We start from the raw sequence: 18,201 nt of genomic DNA on the forward strand, positions 1-18,201 counted from the left end.
TGAGATAAATATGCTAGAATTCTACTTGAATAGTAGATCTAGACAAGAAAACACTTCTCTAGTATGAAAATGACTCGGGTGTCAAGTAATACTCAAAAAACAACACAAGCATCACATATAGCAAGTCCATTTAGTTTAAGTGGTAATACAAAGAACTAAACATTTGTATAAGTTGTTGATATGAAAGCTTGATTGAGTATGATATATGTTTTATATTGTTATGAAAAATTCAAACTAAGTGACAACAAATATGATTGTTATTTTGATAGAGTTGAAGAGAATGGGGAACATTATATGCGTTATGTATTAAGAATTATGAATTTAGTATAAATTTAATAAAATATTATGAATTTTCATTGTGTTTAATTATGATTTCTAAAATGTGTTGATTTTTTAATTGTAAAGTATGTTGTAAAGTTTGTTAAAGATGGATTGTGAATTGTGTTTGTGAAATTATTGTTATGTTAGTTTTTATTTGGCGAGTTAAGCCTGGAAAAATCTATTATTATAACTTCTTGATTTGCAGGCCTCACATGCGATTCACGAGTCATGCATATGACATGCAACTCGAGAGTCATTTATGAGATTTGCAATTTGTGAAAGTATTATTTTCTAAATATTTTATTTTATTATTTTATGATCAGTGGTATTTTTATTTTTATTTTTATTTTACCATGCTAATATCCTAAAACACTCAACAAATTGAGTAATCAACGTCTTCTCACATTGTTCACAAACCAGAACACAAAATAGAATGCAGGATGATAAATTATGGTAAAGGATAATACACACTATTCACGCACACGTCCAATGACAGAAGTTTTGGGAAAAAGAAGCTGGAGACTTCAAAAGTCAACAACTATAATCACCTCCTCTTTTAAAGCTAATATTAGAGCATATTTAAAAATACATTATAAATCATGTTTCTTTAAATTTTAATTATTTTTTTTGTTAAAAATTATATATATATATATATAATATATATATATATATATATATTCAGGTCGTTTTGATATATTAATATCAAAAATAATTTTTTATAAATAAAATTATTATTTTGATATATTTCTAAACGAAAAACACTTTAAACCGTAATCATTACTACAATTCCAAACAAACCCTTAGTATTTTTAAGAATGCAGTAACTATTGAAATTTGTGTATGGAACTAAAAATATATATATTAAAAAGTTAAAAAAAAAACTAGTTTTTATAAATGAAATTTATGCATAATTAAATTATATCTAATTTTTATCACATTTTCAAACATTTACGCAGCTGCCCCCTCAGTCACTGGTGCCCTATCAATAACCCACCCAACACTCCTATCAACAAGCTAAATTATGATTATTGATATAGGTTAGGGTTTTGCAGGGAGGAACCTTTTTTGCCTTGTTGAGAGTGAAGTCAATGCTCTGAGCTATCATATTTAAGTCAACGCATTCATTGCCCACTTAGCCTTATCATATGATTTGGGACGGGTTGTAGGGTGATTTAACACAGCTTTCTTTGCATTGTTTTAGATAATATTGCACAATATACTCCACTCTAAATTCAGAACTTTTTTTTAAATAAAAAAAAAACTTGAATAGCAAAGAAGCCAGAAAGTTGCTAAGATCAGGTGAAAGAACTTATACTCACAAAGGTGCTTAGGTAAATAGAACAACATTAATTGCTCAGAAAATGATCTATAGTTTGAGCAGTAAAAAAATTCTTTTTTCTATCTACCAAGGGAGCAATAACTATTAAATCTTTAATAGCAAAAATAGAAACTAAACTATTTCACAATACACGTATAACATGGATAATGCTACCTCGAGGTGGCAAATTCCAATTCAAAGTTCTAACAATAGAAGTCTGGAATAACTTTTTAACCAAATGAAGTGGCGATATACGATCCCCGTGCCTACAATTTAACAGTGCTAGATACCACCTTAGTTTCTAAGACCCACTTCACCAAAACAATTTAAGGAAGAAAAGAACGGAAAAGGAAAGCATGGCCTGAAAAGCCTAAGACTAATGGTGGGGGGGGGGGGCAAGGGAAAAAATGGCTCTACAAAATTTGGGAAGGGTATTTATCTGAATAGATTTCTAAACATCAAGAGCCAACTTGCACAGGTATCTTATGCATCAATTAAAGGAACAAAATTGAGGATAAAAAATTGGGTTAACACCATATGTATTCCTCCTCCTAGTCAGTTGGATGGAGAGCATGAATGCATACAAAAGTGCAACCAAACAGGTTATTCTACCACGAGAATAATACAGATACTCATCTCCTGCTCCCTGAGCCTGAACAGATCACGCTGAAACGTGGGAGAAATATGTTGTTAAAATAACAAATTCATCACTCCCAATTACTTGAACCTCCTTCCTGTCCACAACAGTTCAACCATCAAAATCATTGATTGAAAATGGAATGAATATTTATTAAAATAAGAAACAAAGGAAAAGAAAAGATTAAAAGGGAGACAAACCATGTCGATTAAACAGCACATACACCCAAAATGCATAAAAATCACATCAATTCAATTGCTATTGCAATCTCCATCTAGAGCACTTATGCAGTAGAGTTTCCAACAGATTCTATGTAAGGGAAATTTAGTTCATTCTCTGAGCGGCTAAGATTCAGCAAATGAAATAAATCAGAGTTGTTGTCTCTGTAAAAGATATGTACATACCAGGGAGGGTAAATACAAATCAAGTTCCCTAAATCAAGGTCAACATTGCTGCAAACTCTTGGACTAAAAATAACCGTCCTAATCCTTCCTCTATCAACAAATGTTTTGGAGCTCTCTGGTGACTGGGAATCCTGCAGAAATAGATATGCACCTTTGGTTTTCATTTTACAGAAGCATAAACATGTGAGCAAGCTTGGGTAGAGATTTGATGTTAGAAGCACATATTGCTCTGTGATTAGTGGTCAGTATTTCAAAGTGGGGTGCAGAGATAAAGAGAGTTTAAGGATTAGAAGATGATTTGGACACCACAATAGTCAGACTCAGTTCAGATTGAATGATCCACATGGTGTTGATGAGAAATTTGCACTCAGCACCAAAACTTCCAAAAGAAAAGATAACATCAACAAGCAACTTAGTATTTAACAACATCAAGCCTGTTCATACATTTTCACTGCCATCTAGGTCTGAAGTAGTTGAAATAATCCATATGAAACATGGTCTGAAATTTAACACAACCTTTATATTCTCACCAAAAGTGCAATGACAAACTATCAGCTTTGCATCAAAGCATCTGGACAGGATCTTTGCAAATATGGAGCATGGTTCACCTGTATCACACAAGTGCCAAAGATTAGTGGTGGATACATGGACAAATAACAAGCCTCTTTATATCATTTGTCCATATAAAAGTGTTTTATGCAAGCCACTTTAAAGAAATGCTTTATGAATGAAAGGAGTGTATGATCATAAGGCTTTTACTATTTGGGCTTGCTCCCATCTGTAGCTTTTTCAGAAACTCAGAATCTCTTTCCTTTTCAGTCTGCATGACCTGCTGCAACTTCCCAAACAAACCAATACTGCAGAATTTGGCGGAGAAGAAGTATACTTGATTTAGAACTGCTATTAGACTTCACTTAATCAATCACCAAAAGCATGCCTAGTAACAGAAAGAAACTAGTTCTATCCTTTACCCTGATGGTTTAGCTGCTGCGGAAATGACCCCTTCATCACTCACAGAGGTAGCAGCTAAAGCTTCCTGAAAGCGATCAGCAATAGTTCGCTTCTTCATCTCCAGGTCAGCAAGGTTTATGTTCTGATGATTGGTCTGTGAAGTTCAAATGTACAGATGCCATTGATGATTTTAACACGAACCATCATAAACTAGTGACAACCAAGTAATACCTCGTCATCACTAGATGATCCACTAGCCATCAGCTCAGGTTGGTCTTCATCATCAATGATTCTATCTCCCAATAAAGACATACTTCTCTTCATGACTATCTGTCCCCTTCTTGATTTTGTTCTGCTATACTGCAGTATATACTTGATCAAACTCAGAAAAGAGAACTGTATATGAAAGCAAATTTACAGTTCAGAGAAGAATGCTAACCCATTTAGAATTTCCCCTTGGCTGAATATTCTTATCCTGAAGGCCATCTAAAATTTCAGCCATTGAATGGTCAACAAAGCCATTGCCAAGAGCTTCAGCTTCCACAGGCTCAATCTCTGACAGGTTCACATTCTCTCCAAAAAATTCCTCATGAAACACAGGACTTAAATTTTCAAGATTTTTATTCTCAATTGTTTCCGATCTTTCAGGCCCATCATCAACCTTGAATGTGATAGGATTTTTATCTTTAGAAATAAAAGGTTGATAAAGTCCATCTTTGTGTGACTGAAAATGGAAAGCAAATTTTGGCTTGGCTTTGCCTCTGATACCTGCAGGTCATGAAGGTACTCACGGTTGAGGAACTAAGGCATCATCCTTGTACAAAGCCACATAAAGCAGCAGACTGAACAACTTGGCTGCCAGAAAATTAAGTTAAACAATACAGCTCCAGCTCACCAATTATAAATAAAACAAAAAAGAAAAACAGATCTAGTCCGTAACCCAAGCATACATGATGCAGCATACTCAAGGTTTATAAGCAAGTAGTCATCTTCCTTAGCAACTCAACATGCACAAGCTGGGAATTTCCTACAGATTGCTGCTATACTCATGAATAATGCTTAGAAACTTTCCTTACAAGCTGAGCTGGCTTGTCAGGATGGCTAGCCACAAAAGTGAGGGTTCTGAAAAGAAAAACAGAGCTAAAACTGATGTGCGAGTTAATTGAGTCAACTCAATGAAAAACTGTCTCTGAACTTCAACCTTTTTCCTTGTCCCAGCCATGTCTCACTAATGTCATGGTTGGGTTCTCCATCTTATTTCCATCACCCAGCAATAACAGATAGAACATGGCTGGGCTGCATGCCGAGTCACTTCTTGTGCAAGTTTCGTATCAAGTGTTTGTAGGTTTAGCATTTTCCTTTCCTATGATGTTCAATAATGGTTGCTGAGTGCGAGAAACCCAAATAGGAAAGCTCACTGAGAGGTGTAATTGGTACTTTATTTACAGTTTCATGTGAATATATGTCAAAGGTCAAACCACGCATATTGTTTATTCTACGTAGGCTTTTGTTCATTTCTTAGTTTGGTTCATTGCCAATCCATCTCGGTCTTCGATCTGTCTCCCAACACAAACAAATATAGAAGGGCTGAATTCACCTACAGTCTTTGAATAAGAAGGCACTCCACCAATCTCAAGAGAGATGTAGATACAGCACTACTTCGAATGAGAGAATACCTTTATGAGATTTGTTTCCTTTAGAATAAGCAGAATGGGAAGAGAGTGCGTTCTCATTCAAATTGATTAGTGTCTCAGCCTCTTTATTCACCAGGGACCGTGTGCATGCTTCAGCTTGCTTCTCCCTTCCAAAACCTCGAAGATTATTACCTTTATCAGACTTTGTGTCACTAGACATAATTGAATATTCCAACGATGCATATTTATCCTGTTCCAACATGTTTCACAAAATAATGATAATGATGACCACTAAAAAAAGGAAGGAGTAATGGGAAGAAATGCACAAAGTACCTCGTCATCACAATCGACTTCATCTTTAGAGTTATGTGCAGATCCTTTTCTAGGGGAGAAAAAGAAAGTACCCTCATTAGGGAAATCAGGCATCTCGAGCTCATCGTCGATTTTGAAACTTGTTTGCTTCTGATCATGGCAACATCATCGCATTAGTTTTTAATATATTCCAAACAGACTAGAAAAGGAGAGCTACAAAGGATATCTCATTACACATGCCTCACGCGCTAAATTGCTAATTCTATTTCCACAACTTTGCGCATTCACACCTGCACGCACGGGGAGAATAATCATGGAAAAAAAAAATTGGATTCAAAATCATCAGAGATAGCGAGCAGTAACTGACTAGCTTTTCTAATCTAACACATTGCACGAGAAATTTACAAAAAAATTAAAAATACAATGTCAGCACAGCATGTTCTTAGAAATCATATGCAAAAATTGAAAAGATACCTCGAAGGATATCCAGTCGTGACTGAAGTTCCCATCCTTCCTATTTTTTTTTAAAAAAAAGAAATGATAAGAACTTGATCACTGATTTAAGAGTAAAACTTGCACTCATTGCAGTAGTTAAAAAGGAAAGTAAATAAAGTAACCTCTTTCAGTGTATTCCCAGTCAAAGAAACACAATTTTCTCTCAAATCTCCGTCAAAATCTTCCTCGTCTGTTAAATTGTGGCCAAATAAAATCATTGAAAAACCCTAAAAAAATATAACTAGATTTAATTTTGCAAATGTAGCTGAAATTACCAGAAATGCTATGATCAGAATCCGGTTTTCCCTGAAAAAAAAGAGCAATTATCGAAAGGAATAATAGTACTCGCTAAAACAGAAAAATGAAATAGAACGTGCGAAGAACTTCAGAGAGTCTCTTGCCGCTACCGGGAAAGAGTTTTGCCGCCACATTTTCAGGGTGGCTAATTAACAAGCGACAAGTGAACCTCATTTCTTTCCTTGTTGACGGGACTCCTTTCAAGTGTTGCATCTTCAGTTTTTGGGCCTGGCCCAACATCATCGATCACCATCAAATCCAAATTTTACTCCTCGGCCCCGGTGGGTGTGATATTGAAGAAATTTACCTCACCCATCATCCAATCCATCATTTTAATTTTTAATTTTTTTTTGTAATGTAATTCACGCGCGACAATCTCTAAATTTCTATGTTTGATTTTTTTTTAGGTGTGATATTATTGCATGGGTTTTAATAGTTATTTGCATTTCATATAAAATCCGAATAAGAATTGATATCACATTATCAATGCAATTCGATCACGTCAGTGATGAGAAAAGGAAAGAAAAAAAATGGATACATTACCTATTACCTTAAAACACTGAAAGATTTTGCTTGGAAGATGGGCTCACAGTTCTTATAAATAGTAAAGTATTTAATTTTTTTTTTCACTCTAGTTTTAATTTTTAGCTTTTACGAGCTTTTTGATTTTTTTATCATATAATTAAATAAAAAATAATTTTTTAAAATAAAATTATTAAACTTTGTTAAATCAATGATCTAGAATGTATATTTAATGAATTAACTTGGATCGATTGAAAATTAACTTTCATAATTATTTTTATTTATTTTTTATGGAGTTGCTATGATCTCCAATAAATATTAAAGCATTTGGGAGTTCTTGCTTTGAAAATTTGTTTAATATGATATTTTTTTATATAAAAAAATAAGAATAAATATAGAGAATTGTCTTTACTTTTGTGAGTTATCTGACTGAAGTCATGATTTGAATTGTTTTTGAATTTATAAAATTAACTAGATCTTAGAATAATTTTTATTTTATTTATTTTAAAACTTTAACTCGTTAAAAATTTGTATCATGAGTTCAATGATGATGAATTAAGCTAAGTTTAAAAATGAAAGAATTTACCGCGCCTAGACATTTTTTCTACGTATTTAAGAATTCTTGATCGACGCTCGGTGAAACACAGCTCGTCATTTGGTTCATTTTTTACTGTTAATTTATAGCTTCTATTTAAAAACAATGATGGTCATATTCACCTTACATTTGTGCATGCTCCATTATTTCCCCCAAGCAAGAAGCGAAAGAGACGCTCCACTCCTCGGGTAAAAAAATATATATATATAATTTTAAGGGATATAGTTTAATTAGTCAAACATTGCTTCATAAAGATCACCAGTTCGAATCTAACAAGTTTCAGAGTCATTTGAGGTTTACATGGTCACTAACTTCAGGGTTCGTGAGATTAGTTGAGATACACATAAGCTAACTCAAATATCTACGTTAATTAGATAAAACAAAGAGGCTTTTCAAGTGTCTATCACGTTTTCATAAGCAACACATTCATCATGTTAAAACTAATTTATGATTTTTAGGATTTATGTTCAAATATTTTTAAACTTTGACTCCACGAAGAAAATTACAAATTCTTATTAGCCCACGTAACAAAAATGTTCACGAAAAAGTTACATGACTTATAAAAAGTTTAAGAAAATCTAAAGAAACAACATATTTGGAATTCTTATTTTTTTTAATATTATTATTGTCTTGTTAAAGGATTGGTTAATAATGTTGAAGAAAAATATATATATTTTTAATTATATATGTTTTATTAACAAAAATGACTTTGTTCAATATATATATTTCTTAATCCCAACCCCTTCATTTTTAGAGCATGTTTGATATTGCGGTTGTTATTGTGGTTGTGGTTTGAAAAAAATTGTTTTATAAAAAGTATTTTTAGTTGAGGCTGGTTTGAAAAAATATATGTTTGGTTAAAACTGTGGTTGAAATTGAGATTGAACAAAAAGTTGTTTAATGTTTTTGGTTAAAAAAATGCTTTTCAAATTGAGGTTATAAAATAATATATATATATATATATATATATATATATATATATATTAATATTGATGGTTTTTAATTTAAATATTGTAGATTTAACTACTGTTATTACATCATGAAATAAATAATATTGATATCAAATATTTCTTTATTATTCTATTAAACAACGTGCAATTTCATCACTTTCGAAATCTATCCAACAAGAACTATATTTTCCATGGTTTATTAAGCGCGCAACAACATCAGGTAAAAATATCATCAAAAACAAAATTGGGATTGCAATCAAATTCTACAAATGCTACGTCATCAAACGATCTCCTTCTAATTTTTTTTGAATAAAACACAATTAAAAATAAAAATAAAAACTGAATTTTTTTTAACTGGATCGGACCTGGCAAGAACAAAATTGAGATTGCAATCAAATTCTGCAAATGCTACGTCATCAAACGATCTCCTTCTAATTTTTTGAATAAAACCCAATTAAAAAAATAAAATAAAAACTAATTTTTTTTTAACTGGGTCGGATCCGGCAAGAACAAAATTGGGATGGCAATTAAATTCTGCAAATGCTACGTCATCAAACAACCTCCTTCTAATTTTTTAAATAAAACACAATTAAAAAAATAAAAGTTGAATTTTTTTTAACCGAGTAGGACCGGACCTAGTCGGTCCGGAACAGTAACAAGAACAGTGAAGAGTGACTCCACTGTTCACTTAAGAGAACAGTGGAGAGTGAAAACTCTCCACTGCGTTCCACATGTTTGCGGAAAGCAGCAGAGAGCTGCTTTCCACAAACCTGTGGTTTTAATTTATTTTAACCGGCTCCACATGAACAGTAAGCCCAAACGCTTAACAACTGTGGTTTGCTTTAAAAGCAACCGCATCAGCGACACCTTCTTAAAGTGTTTTGTAAACCTGACAGAATGGAGATTGGAAAAAAATGAAAGATGCGGGGTCTGATTAAAACAAAACAAAAGCTTCAGATTAAATTGACATAACACATTAACCCTAGGCGGTATATTGAAATTTAATAACCTAAAAAACATATACTCCAAGAAAACCCATCGTGTACAAAACAATTCTGTAAAAGCGCGCTTTTCTGTCCCCCACCCCCACTAGAGGAAACACTTCCCTGGTACGCTGATGCAACATAAGCATCTCTCTAACTAGTCATCATACCGTAGATCCCTGATTCAAAAGTCTAACATCAGATCTTCTTAATAATTCAACCAGTTAAATCAATCACACTTCCTTCATAAAGTAGCCCGTTCCTCACCTGATCCCTGCAAAAGTAGAAGCCTCCCGCGCCATTTTGATTTCCAAAAATCTAACAAAAAAAAAATACAAATCCGATTTTTCTCACAAAACAAGCGAGAGAGAGAGAGAGAGAGAGAGAGAGAGAGAGAGAAGCCGGAGAGACTCAAGAGCCACGGAACGAGAGAGTGAGAGTCGATGAAGAGGAATACCCTAACGAAGAGAAGCTACAGGAAGAGTAATAGGAGGAGGGAGAGTAGCAGCACCGCCAAAATGAAGCGCCCGTTAGTAAGTCACTTGCAACAAGGTCAGCACCACCAAATCCAATCATCCTCTTCCACCTCAGCAGCATCATCGTCTCGATTCCAGAACCTTTTGGACTCCGAACTAACCGATCCTCAGCTGGTTGCCGAGGATGTTGATGAAAGAGATTTCATCCTCAGCCAGGACTTCTTCTGGTAATTTGTGTTTCTTTATTTGGACAATAGATGAATATGAATTTAATAATAATGTTTTTTTTTTTTTTTTATAATGGGTTTTAACTAGGGTTTTGTCCGAAAACTGGACGAGTAGTTATATTATTAATTTAATTTATTTGAAATGCAATCCCTTTTCGGCGTCAATGAATTTATATATGCATTCTGCAAGTATTCGAAATTATAATCTGTTGTTTTTTCCCCTTACAATTCTTGTTGTAAATGCAGCACTCCAGATTATATCACACCAGACAATCAAAATCTACTTTGCAGTTCTGATTGCAACAAGGTGATGCTTTAAGCAGTGTTGTACAGATTGATACATGCTGTGGATTGAAAATGATTTTTCCGACTTCTTGTTTGATTTACCACAGGAAAACATTCAGTGCCCCAAATCACCGGAGAAAGTGAACACTGCCAAAATAAAAAAGCTTCGACAGGGTAAGATGGGTTTTAATATTGTGCGGAATTCTTGACCGGTAAAGCTTGATGGGTTTTATATTGCTTCTCTTTTGTGGTATCCCCAGTTCATCCTCTCAGCCCTACATTGTCGGACCAGCAACAAATTGTGGATATTGGGAAAGATAACATCAATTCAGAGGAAATGATGATTGAGAAAACATCAACTGCTGAAATAAAGAAGCCTCAAAATTATGTATCACAATCTGCTGTTTATTTACGCTGTCGGGTCATGCCCCCTCCTTGCATCAAGAACCCATATTTAATGGATGCTTCAGAAGTGGGTATAGATCCATTTGGCAATCAGAGATCAAAATGCGCAGGTGCATCCTTGTTAGTTATCAGTGAACATGATTGTATTGGGACTCCTAAAATTGTGTATCCATTATTTTTTGTATAAATTTTAAAAATTCAAAATTTTGCTCCAGATAAAGGTCATTTCGAATATTTTAGTTACTTTATGCTACAATCTACAGAATTTTTGCCTGCATTTGTCCATGGAGATGGCCTATCACGCTATCACATAGATTTTCACGAGATCCAGGTATGTATCCAGATTCTAAAAGCTCTGTTCTTGTTCAAATCACTATGTTTCATTTCTTGTGCTTACTTTTAGTACATTGCTTCCCCTTAAAGCAAATTGGAACTGGGAACTTCAGTTGTGCTTTCAAAGTTCTGAAAAGAATCGATGGTTGCTTTTATGCGGTGAAGCATAGCACAAGGCAGTTGCATCAGGAGCCAGAAAGGTAGTTTCTTCATGTTTTTAAGATTCCAAAATCATTTGTTCAACCAACATATTTATGCTGTACTGTTTACATTTTATAGGAGGAAAGCATTGATGGAGGTTCAAGCTCTAGCAGCTTTAGGTTAGTGTAGTCCTATTTTCCGAGCCTTTTGTACTTCTGCTTGCCGTGGCATGAAAGAAATTTTTCCTAGTTGGTTTAACGGTCTTACATCTGTAGGATGTCATGAGAACATTGTTGGATACTACTCTTCTTGGTTTGAAAATGAGCAACTCTACATTCAGATGGAACTCTGTGATTGCAGCTTATCTGTCAATAGATCTTCCAAATCCTTAACAGAGGGAGAAGCACTGCAAGTCTTGTTTCAGGTGAACATTTTCCGTGGACCATATAAAACTCAAAGCTTCATATGAACTGGATAATTCTCAGTGGTGACATATGCATTGTCACAAATTAACTTTTTCTGAAAATGTCACAAAGTTCATATGCTATTTCTTACACCAGAACTTTTACAGATTGCAAAGGCATTGCGGTTTATTCATGAGAGAGGAATAGCTCACCTAGATGTGAAACCTGATAATATTTATGTCAAGAATGGAGTTTATAAGCTTGGTGATTTTGGATGTGCAACTCTTCTTGACCAGAGTCTACCAGTTGAAGAGGGTGATGCACGTTATATGCCTCAAGAGATCCTGAATGAGAACTACAATTATCTTGACAAAGTTGACATCTTTTCCTTGGGAGCAGCTATTTATGAGCTTATTAGGGGGTCAACTTTGCCACAATCAGGATACCAGTTTATGAACCTTAGGGAGGGAAAACTGCCCCTCCTTCCTGGTCATTCGTTGCAACTTCAAAACTTACTAAAGGTATCGCATGCTATTTTCTTGTCTTCTCTACTTGTGGTCCATCCTGGCTTTCTGCCCTGTCCTTCAGCAGATCAGGATTTATTTGAACCATCATGAGGCTCATAAAATTTATGTGAACTAAGCTATAGTAATAAATTGGTAATTTATGCACAAAAATTAAAATTACAATTGTATTAGTTATGATGCAAATCTCTTGATGGTCAAGCAATCCCCAACAAAATAGATAACAACCCAAAAAGCTGAAAATCAGATTTGATAGAACCTTAAACCAGAGGTAACCCTGTATCTAAGAACCAAAGGTATTGGAAAAAGACTTGGACCCAGAGATAACCTTTGTATCTAAAAACCTGAAGTATGCGAATGACGCTACAGAGTTAGTTAATTTTTGATAAGTTAGTGTATGATCTTTGTCATTACAAAAAAAGATTGTTTTGCCACAAATAAATAAAAAGAAAACTCACGTTTATTTTTCAACTTGCTGCTGAAATTTGTAGCTTAAAAATCATAATATAGTCTCCTCTACTAACCCTAATAAATCCTTTTTGGGTTGCAAGCTAATGAGTTTAAACTAGTAATCAATAAACATACGTCAAATAATGAAATAAACTCCAAAACAATGTCTAAAAGGTTGGAACAAACTCAAATTAAAAATAATTATTTAAAAATAAATAAATAAATAAAATAGGATAATAAAAACAAAGTTTTCATGCGAAAATTCCTCCATGTAGCCTGAATCTTCAATTTTCGTACATTCTTGACAGATTTTCAATCCTGACTTCAAACACATCGTTCTTTCTTGTTTGGATGAATTACTGGGCCTGCCATATATAGTTGGAAAGCTTGAGATATCTAGTTTCTAGACTAATTTGAATCGCAGAAAAATTCCACCTGTAGCTCCAGATATGTCCCAAACAATACACTAAGGTCTAGTTTGACAGATTTGACAAGATTTGTCTAGTAACTTTGACCCTTTGAAATAATATGTTCCCGAACTACGTTTGACTTGAAAATTTACCAAAATTTAGTTTCATGTGTCTAGTATCTCCCTGTAAAATTTCAGCTCATTCCAATATATGATTTGAGAGATATGCTCAATCTCGCAAAATTGGTCAATAGATATTTTAAGGTCAAATTCAGACCTGACTTGGTTCGTATCTTCCTCCCCTTCTTTAAAAATATTCGACCTTGAATTTGTATCATAGAAAACATCTTCTAAGGTAAACAAATCAGTGCCAAGCCGAAGAATAAAATCATCATTAAAATCAAGAAGAACCTTGTTAGCAAAGAAGGTCCTCTTGATAAGCTATCCTTCTCAACTATCTTCTACTTTTTTCAATTTTAGTTGCTCTTCATATAATTGCTTAGGTGTTAAAGATACAAGAGTTATAGGTCTTTAATTCATCATGCATAACTCTCCTATCATACTGCCATGATCTACCAAGCAACAAGTGGCTAACTTGCATTGGCACAACATCACATAACACCTCATCACAATATTTACCAATAAAAAAAGCAACCAAAACATGCTTATTCACTTTCACTTCACCGCCATTATTCAACCACTGTAATTTATAAGGTATGAGATGTTTGATATCGTGCAAATTCAACTTGTTTACCAATTCAGTACTAATGACATTAGTGCAACTACCACTATCTATAATTAAGCTACATATCTTATTATGAACATGGTATCTCGTGTGGAATATGTTCGCCCTCTAACCTTCCAAGTCATCCACCTTGACATGCATATTTATTGCTCTTCTCACCACAAGTGCCTCTCCCTTAACCAGATACCCAAGACAAACATCATCAACATCCTCTAATGGTGGCATCTTCTCCTCTTCATCCTCCCCACCAGTTTCAACCTCATTATTAGCTTTTATAACCATGACTCTTTTGTTTAGATATTATGAAGCAACATGACCAAAACCCATGATTACGAGAAGTAGGAGTAACATTGTTACCTTTAACAAAGACCAAGATGTCTTTCTTCTCTTTAGGGTATTTGGCCTTGCCCTCCTCATTTTGCTGTGATGGACCACTCCAGCGTTAGCCTTTCAATTGGGTTTATAAGGTTTTAAAGGGCTTAACAGTTGACTTTGCTAAATGGTACCCTTTTGTTTAAGCTATTTCTCCATTTTCATGGCTAGATGCACCATCTCTTCTAACTCCACATAATGATGCAACTCCACAATATAAGTTATATCATGATTAAGGCCATTCATGAATCTAGCCATAATAGCCTCCTTATCCTCCTTAACATTAGCTCGAATCATAGCAATTTTCATTTCCTTGAAGTACTCATCAACATTCTTTGTACCCTGACTCAAATTTTGCAACTTTTGATACAATTTTCTATAATAGTGGCTAGACACAAATCTTCTCCTCATAAGGAATTTCATCTTATCCCAAATATCAATTTGCCTTTCATAATTTCTTATGTGGTTTGTCACTAATTGATCCCATTACACAATGACATAGTCAGTAAAAACAATCATAACAAACTTGACTTTCTTGGGCTCTAGATAATTGTGACACTAAAAATTCCACTCTACCTTCTCTTACTTTAAATAAACTTCATGATTATTCTTCCCCTGAAATGCCGGTATTTTTAGCTTAATTGTACCCAAATCTCCACCCAAGTCAACATTATGATCTCGGTATCTATAATTACCCCTATACCCAAAATTATCACCATATCTTTTCCCTACAAATTAACAATTCTGTTGTTGTCCAAAACGTTCCCCATGTCTCATGGACACATCTTCAAAATCAACATTACTCTACGCATTATCAGCTACAAACGTATCCACATTAGTGTTAACTCGCATAACACCCCTCCTAACATTAAATTCTTTACGCTTAGGCCTAATTTGAACCATATTATGATCATTAACACGCTGCCTCTCCAACCTATCCAATCTATCTCCAAATTCATTGGTTATTTGATCCATCCGCTGATTCATAATACATAACCGAGTTATAATTTCACTGTCTCCTTTATATGGTGCCATGTTGTTGTTTGCCTTCGACATCTTTGAATCGAAAATCGGTTAGACAACAAGAAATATATATTCCTCATCCACTCCCTCATGTGTTTACACTCTCTTGTTTCACTTAAATATAGTTTTTTCACTCAAATATGTTCGCTACATTTTTTTCCTCTCGCCTTACCTTTCTTCGACTCTTGTGAAATTAAAATCAACACCAAATATAACAACTCTAGCAATGTATCCAAATATGTGTATATGGCTCAAAAAGCAAGAAAAATATGAAAACAAGCAAAGACAAAACTACGATTACAATTTCGCGAGAAACAAACGATGGTTTTTTTGAAAAATGGATGTTTTTAAAGACGTGAAAGAAAAAAAGATGCAAAGGTTATATAATTTTTTTCTTAATTGACACCTAAATATATCAATTATGATGTTATTATACTGTTATAATTGAAAAATAACAATAATAAAACAAGTTTGAATTACTGACGCGAATTAGATCTGTTATGACAAGTTTCAATCTCGAATTTAGTTTCTATAGCAAAAGAACTCCAAATGATCTTAAATTTTACATAGGGTGAGATTAGAATCTTAAAACCCAATATATAAAATTTGAGAATTTTCTGAATTTATTTGACCCGAGATCCCCTTCTGATACGAATCAGACTTGTTATGACAAGTTTTAATCCTGATCTTGGTTACTATAGCAAACGATTTTCAAATGAGTTCAAATTTTATATAGGGTGCGATTAGGACTCCTAGAACTAGTATGTAAAATTTGAGAATTTTCTGAATTGGTTTGGTCCAAATTCTCTCTTGTTTGTGTTCCGTGGCAGATTCGACAAAAATGATTTTTGGACATATGTTTTTTTTTAACTCTTTATGCTATTGATATATTTTGAGACAACAACAAAATAAAATAAAACCTTTTTTTTTTAAGGAACCCTAGATGCAAACTACTAAGCTTTAGACACAAAATAATTGAAAACCAAATCAAAGACAACTAAACTTAAGAAAGCTGAAACTAACAAGAAGAAAATAAAAGATATAATCTAATTTTTGAAACCTAGCTCTAATATCAACTGATGTGAATCTCTTAATTACGTGGTTAAGCAATCCCCAACAAAGTAGATAACGACCTAAATTTTTAATTTTCGTATATTTTTGATAGATTTTCAGTCCTTATTTCAAACATGTCGTTCTTTCTTGTCTGGATGAATTACTGGGCTTACCATATATGGTTGGAAAGTTTGAGATGTCCAGTTTCTAAACTAACTTGAATCATAGAAAAATTCCACCCGTATCTCCAGATATGTCCTAAACAGTACACAAAGGTTTAGTGTGATAGATTTGACAAGATTTGTCCAGTAACTTCGACCATCTGAAATAATATGTTCTCAAACTCTATTTGACCCGAAAATTTACTAAAATTTAGTTCCATATGTCTAGTATCTCCTTGTAAAATTTCAACTCGTTTTGATATACGGTTTGAGAGATATGTCCGATCTCGCAAAACTAGTCAGCAAACATTTTAAGGCTAAATTTAGACCTGATTTGGTTTGTATCAAGTTAAGTGTGCAAGTTTGGGCTGGGGATCATAAACCAGTTCATGCCCTAAAAATTGGGTCCTTTTCAGACTTGTTGGGTTGGGTATTCAGCGAGGCAGGTCAAATTGCCCTTGTGCTTGTTGATTTTTATGGAAATGGGTCTAAGCTGTCTTCAAGGCAGCATCTTATAAGAAAAACATCCAGTTTTGCTCAATTTCTTAGTTCAGAATGTTCTCTTACCTGCACTTGCTGCTCTATCTTATTTCATTGGTTAGAATTGTCCCTGTGTAGTATTGTTTGCTGGAACTGTATATGGAGCACTAACAAAATAACATGTTAGTAGCCTTTTTTGAATTTCTTAAGGTGACAAACAAAATTCGTTGTCCCATTAAGTAGCTGTTCCTTGTAATAACCTAAACCTGCTTGAAGCAATTTATATACTTCAAGTATACTATTTTGTTGGAAAGCATTTTGTTGCAGATGAATCTTGTTCTTTCATCATGTATCAAGTATACTATTTTTATGAAATATCAATGAACTTTTTCCATTAAAAAAAATCTTTAAATTGCATGGCTTTTTTGATCTGATGGTTTGGTAATTCTATCAGGTCATGGTCGATCCTGATCCCATCCGGAGGCCATCTGCTAAGGAATTAGTGGAAAATCCAATATTTGATAAGGTTCAAAGAAATCTTAAATCCCAAGCAAAAGCTTAACTGGATTTTGACAGGGACAGTTTTGTATGTGGCTGCAAATGATCAGCTACCCTACCAAGGAGGCCCAGTTGTAAGATTATGAATGGCCAATTTTGTGAAAAACAGTCCCTTTTGTAGTACAGACTCCAAAATTTCTCCTCAGCTGGGTGAATTATGAGGTATGTACTGCACTCATCAAATGCTGCATTATGAATTTAAGGTATGCAATTGTAATGAAAATGCCCATTTAAGGTATACATTTTGTGCGCATTTAAAAAAAAAACCTTATTTATATAGGCAGTGAAATGTCAACCACATCATTACCAGGATACAGATGATAATCTGATATGATTGTGCGGGAATGTTGCAAAAGGATTCATCTAACTGATCCCATCTAGTTTGGGATAAAAACTTCGCTGTAATATACTGTCAAAGTTGATGGTTTGATTTAAACAATGCACAGAAATAATTATTTAGGTTGGGTTTCTCTTCCAATGTGTGGTTCAGAAAACAACCTGATTGCTGCAGAAGCTACCAATTTAATTTAGATATCTTCTACTATTCTTTACATTTGAAGTGACGGTCTGCAAGTCCTAGTTTGGCCTTTTCCATTTCACAGCATTCTGGGAACATTGGAAATAAAATGAGCCAAATTTACAAACAATAATCTTGCAATGAGCTGCGTAGCTGCGTCGTTCGGTACTCGACTTGAGGTTGCTTTGAATGAAAATCTAGACAAACAAATTAGCTTGT

General features: G+C 34.0%; 2 protein-coding genes across 14 annotated transcripts; one reads left to right on the forward strand and one right to left on the reverse strand.

The window, feature by feature from the left end:
* Positions 1-2,060: 2,060 nt before the first annotated feature.
* LOC18096459 (uncharacterized) lies at positions 2,061-6,574 on the reverse strand. 13 transcript variants are annotated; one of them, XR_002979535.2, is made up of 14 exons: positions 6,480-6,574; positions 6,348-6,378; positions 6,195-6,262; positions 6,052-6,091; positions 5,812-5,867; positions 5,599-5,727; positions 5,308-5,515; positions 4,071-4,399; positions 3,863-3,991; positions 3,652-3,785; positions 3,440-3,537; positions 3,211-3,288; positions 2,681-2,811; positions 2,061-2,369 (listed from the first exon to the last, which is right to left on the reverse strand). XR_002979535.2 is itself a non-coding variant. In XM_024592223.2 (14 exons), the coding sequence occupies exons 1-14, from the start codon at positions 6,501-6,503 to the stop codon at positions 2,357-2,359; spliced, it is 1,482 nt and encodes a 493-aa protein (XP_024447991.1). In that variant the 5' UTR covers positions 6,504-6,574; the 3' UTR covers positions 2,061-2,356. The 13 variants fall into 13 exon arrangements, 9 of the variants coding, with proteins under 9 accessions (XP_024447991.1, XP_024447992.1, XP_052306119.1 ...); XR_002979534.2 differs by having other exon boundaries at positions 2,061-2,585; XR_002979532.2 differs by having other exon boundaries at positions 2,061-2,373; positions 2,477-2,811; positions 3,197-3,288.
* Positions 6,575-9,682: 3,108 nt separating this feature from the next.
* Positions 9,683-17,926, forward strand: LOC18096461 (wee1-like protein kinase). The gene is made up of 10 exons (XM_006386697.3): positions 9,683-10,122; positions 10,369-10,429; positions 10,515-10,581; positions 10,668-10,922; positions 11,076-11,143; positions 11,236-11,345; positions 11,425-11,465; positions 11,562-11,710; positions 11,858-12,211; positions 17,362-17,926. Exons 1-10 carry the CDS (start codon positions 9,863-9,865, stop codon positions 17,467-17,469), a joined length of 1,473 nt encoding a protein of 490 aa, XP_006386759.2. The 5' UTR covers positions 9,683-9,862; the 3' UTR covers positions 17,470-17,926.
* Positions 17,927-18,201: the final 275 nt, after the last annotated feature.

Source organism: Populus trichocarpa, chromosome 2 (assembly GCF_000002775.5).
Source record: "Populus trichocarpa isolate Nisqually-1 chromosome 2, P.trichocarpa_v4.1, whole genome shotgun sequence".
NCBI classification, from domain to species: domain Eukaryota; kingdom Viridiplantae; phylum Streptophyta; class Magnoliopsida; order Malpighiales; family Salicaceae; genus Populus; species Populus trichocarpa.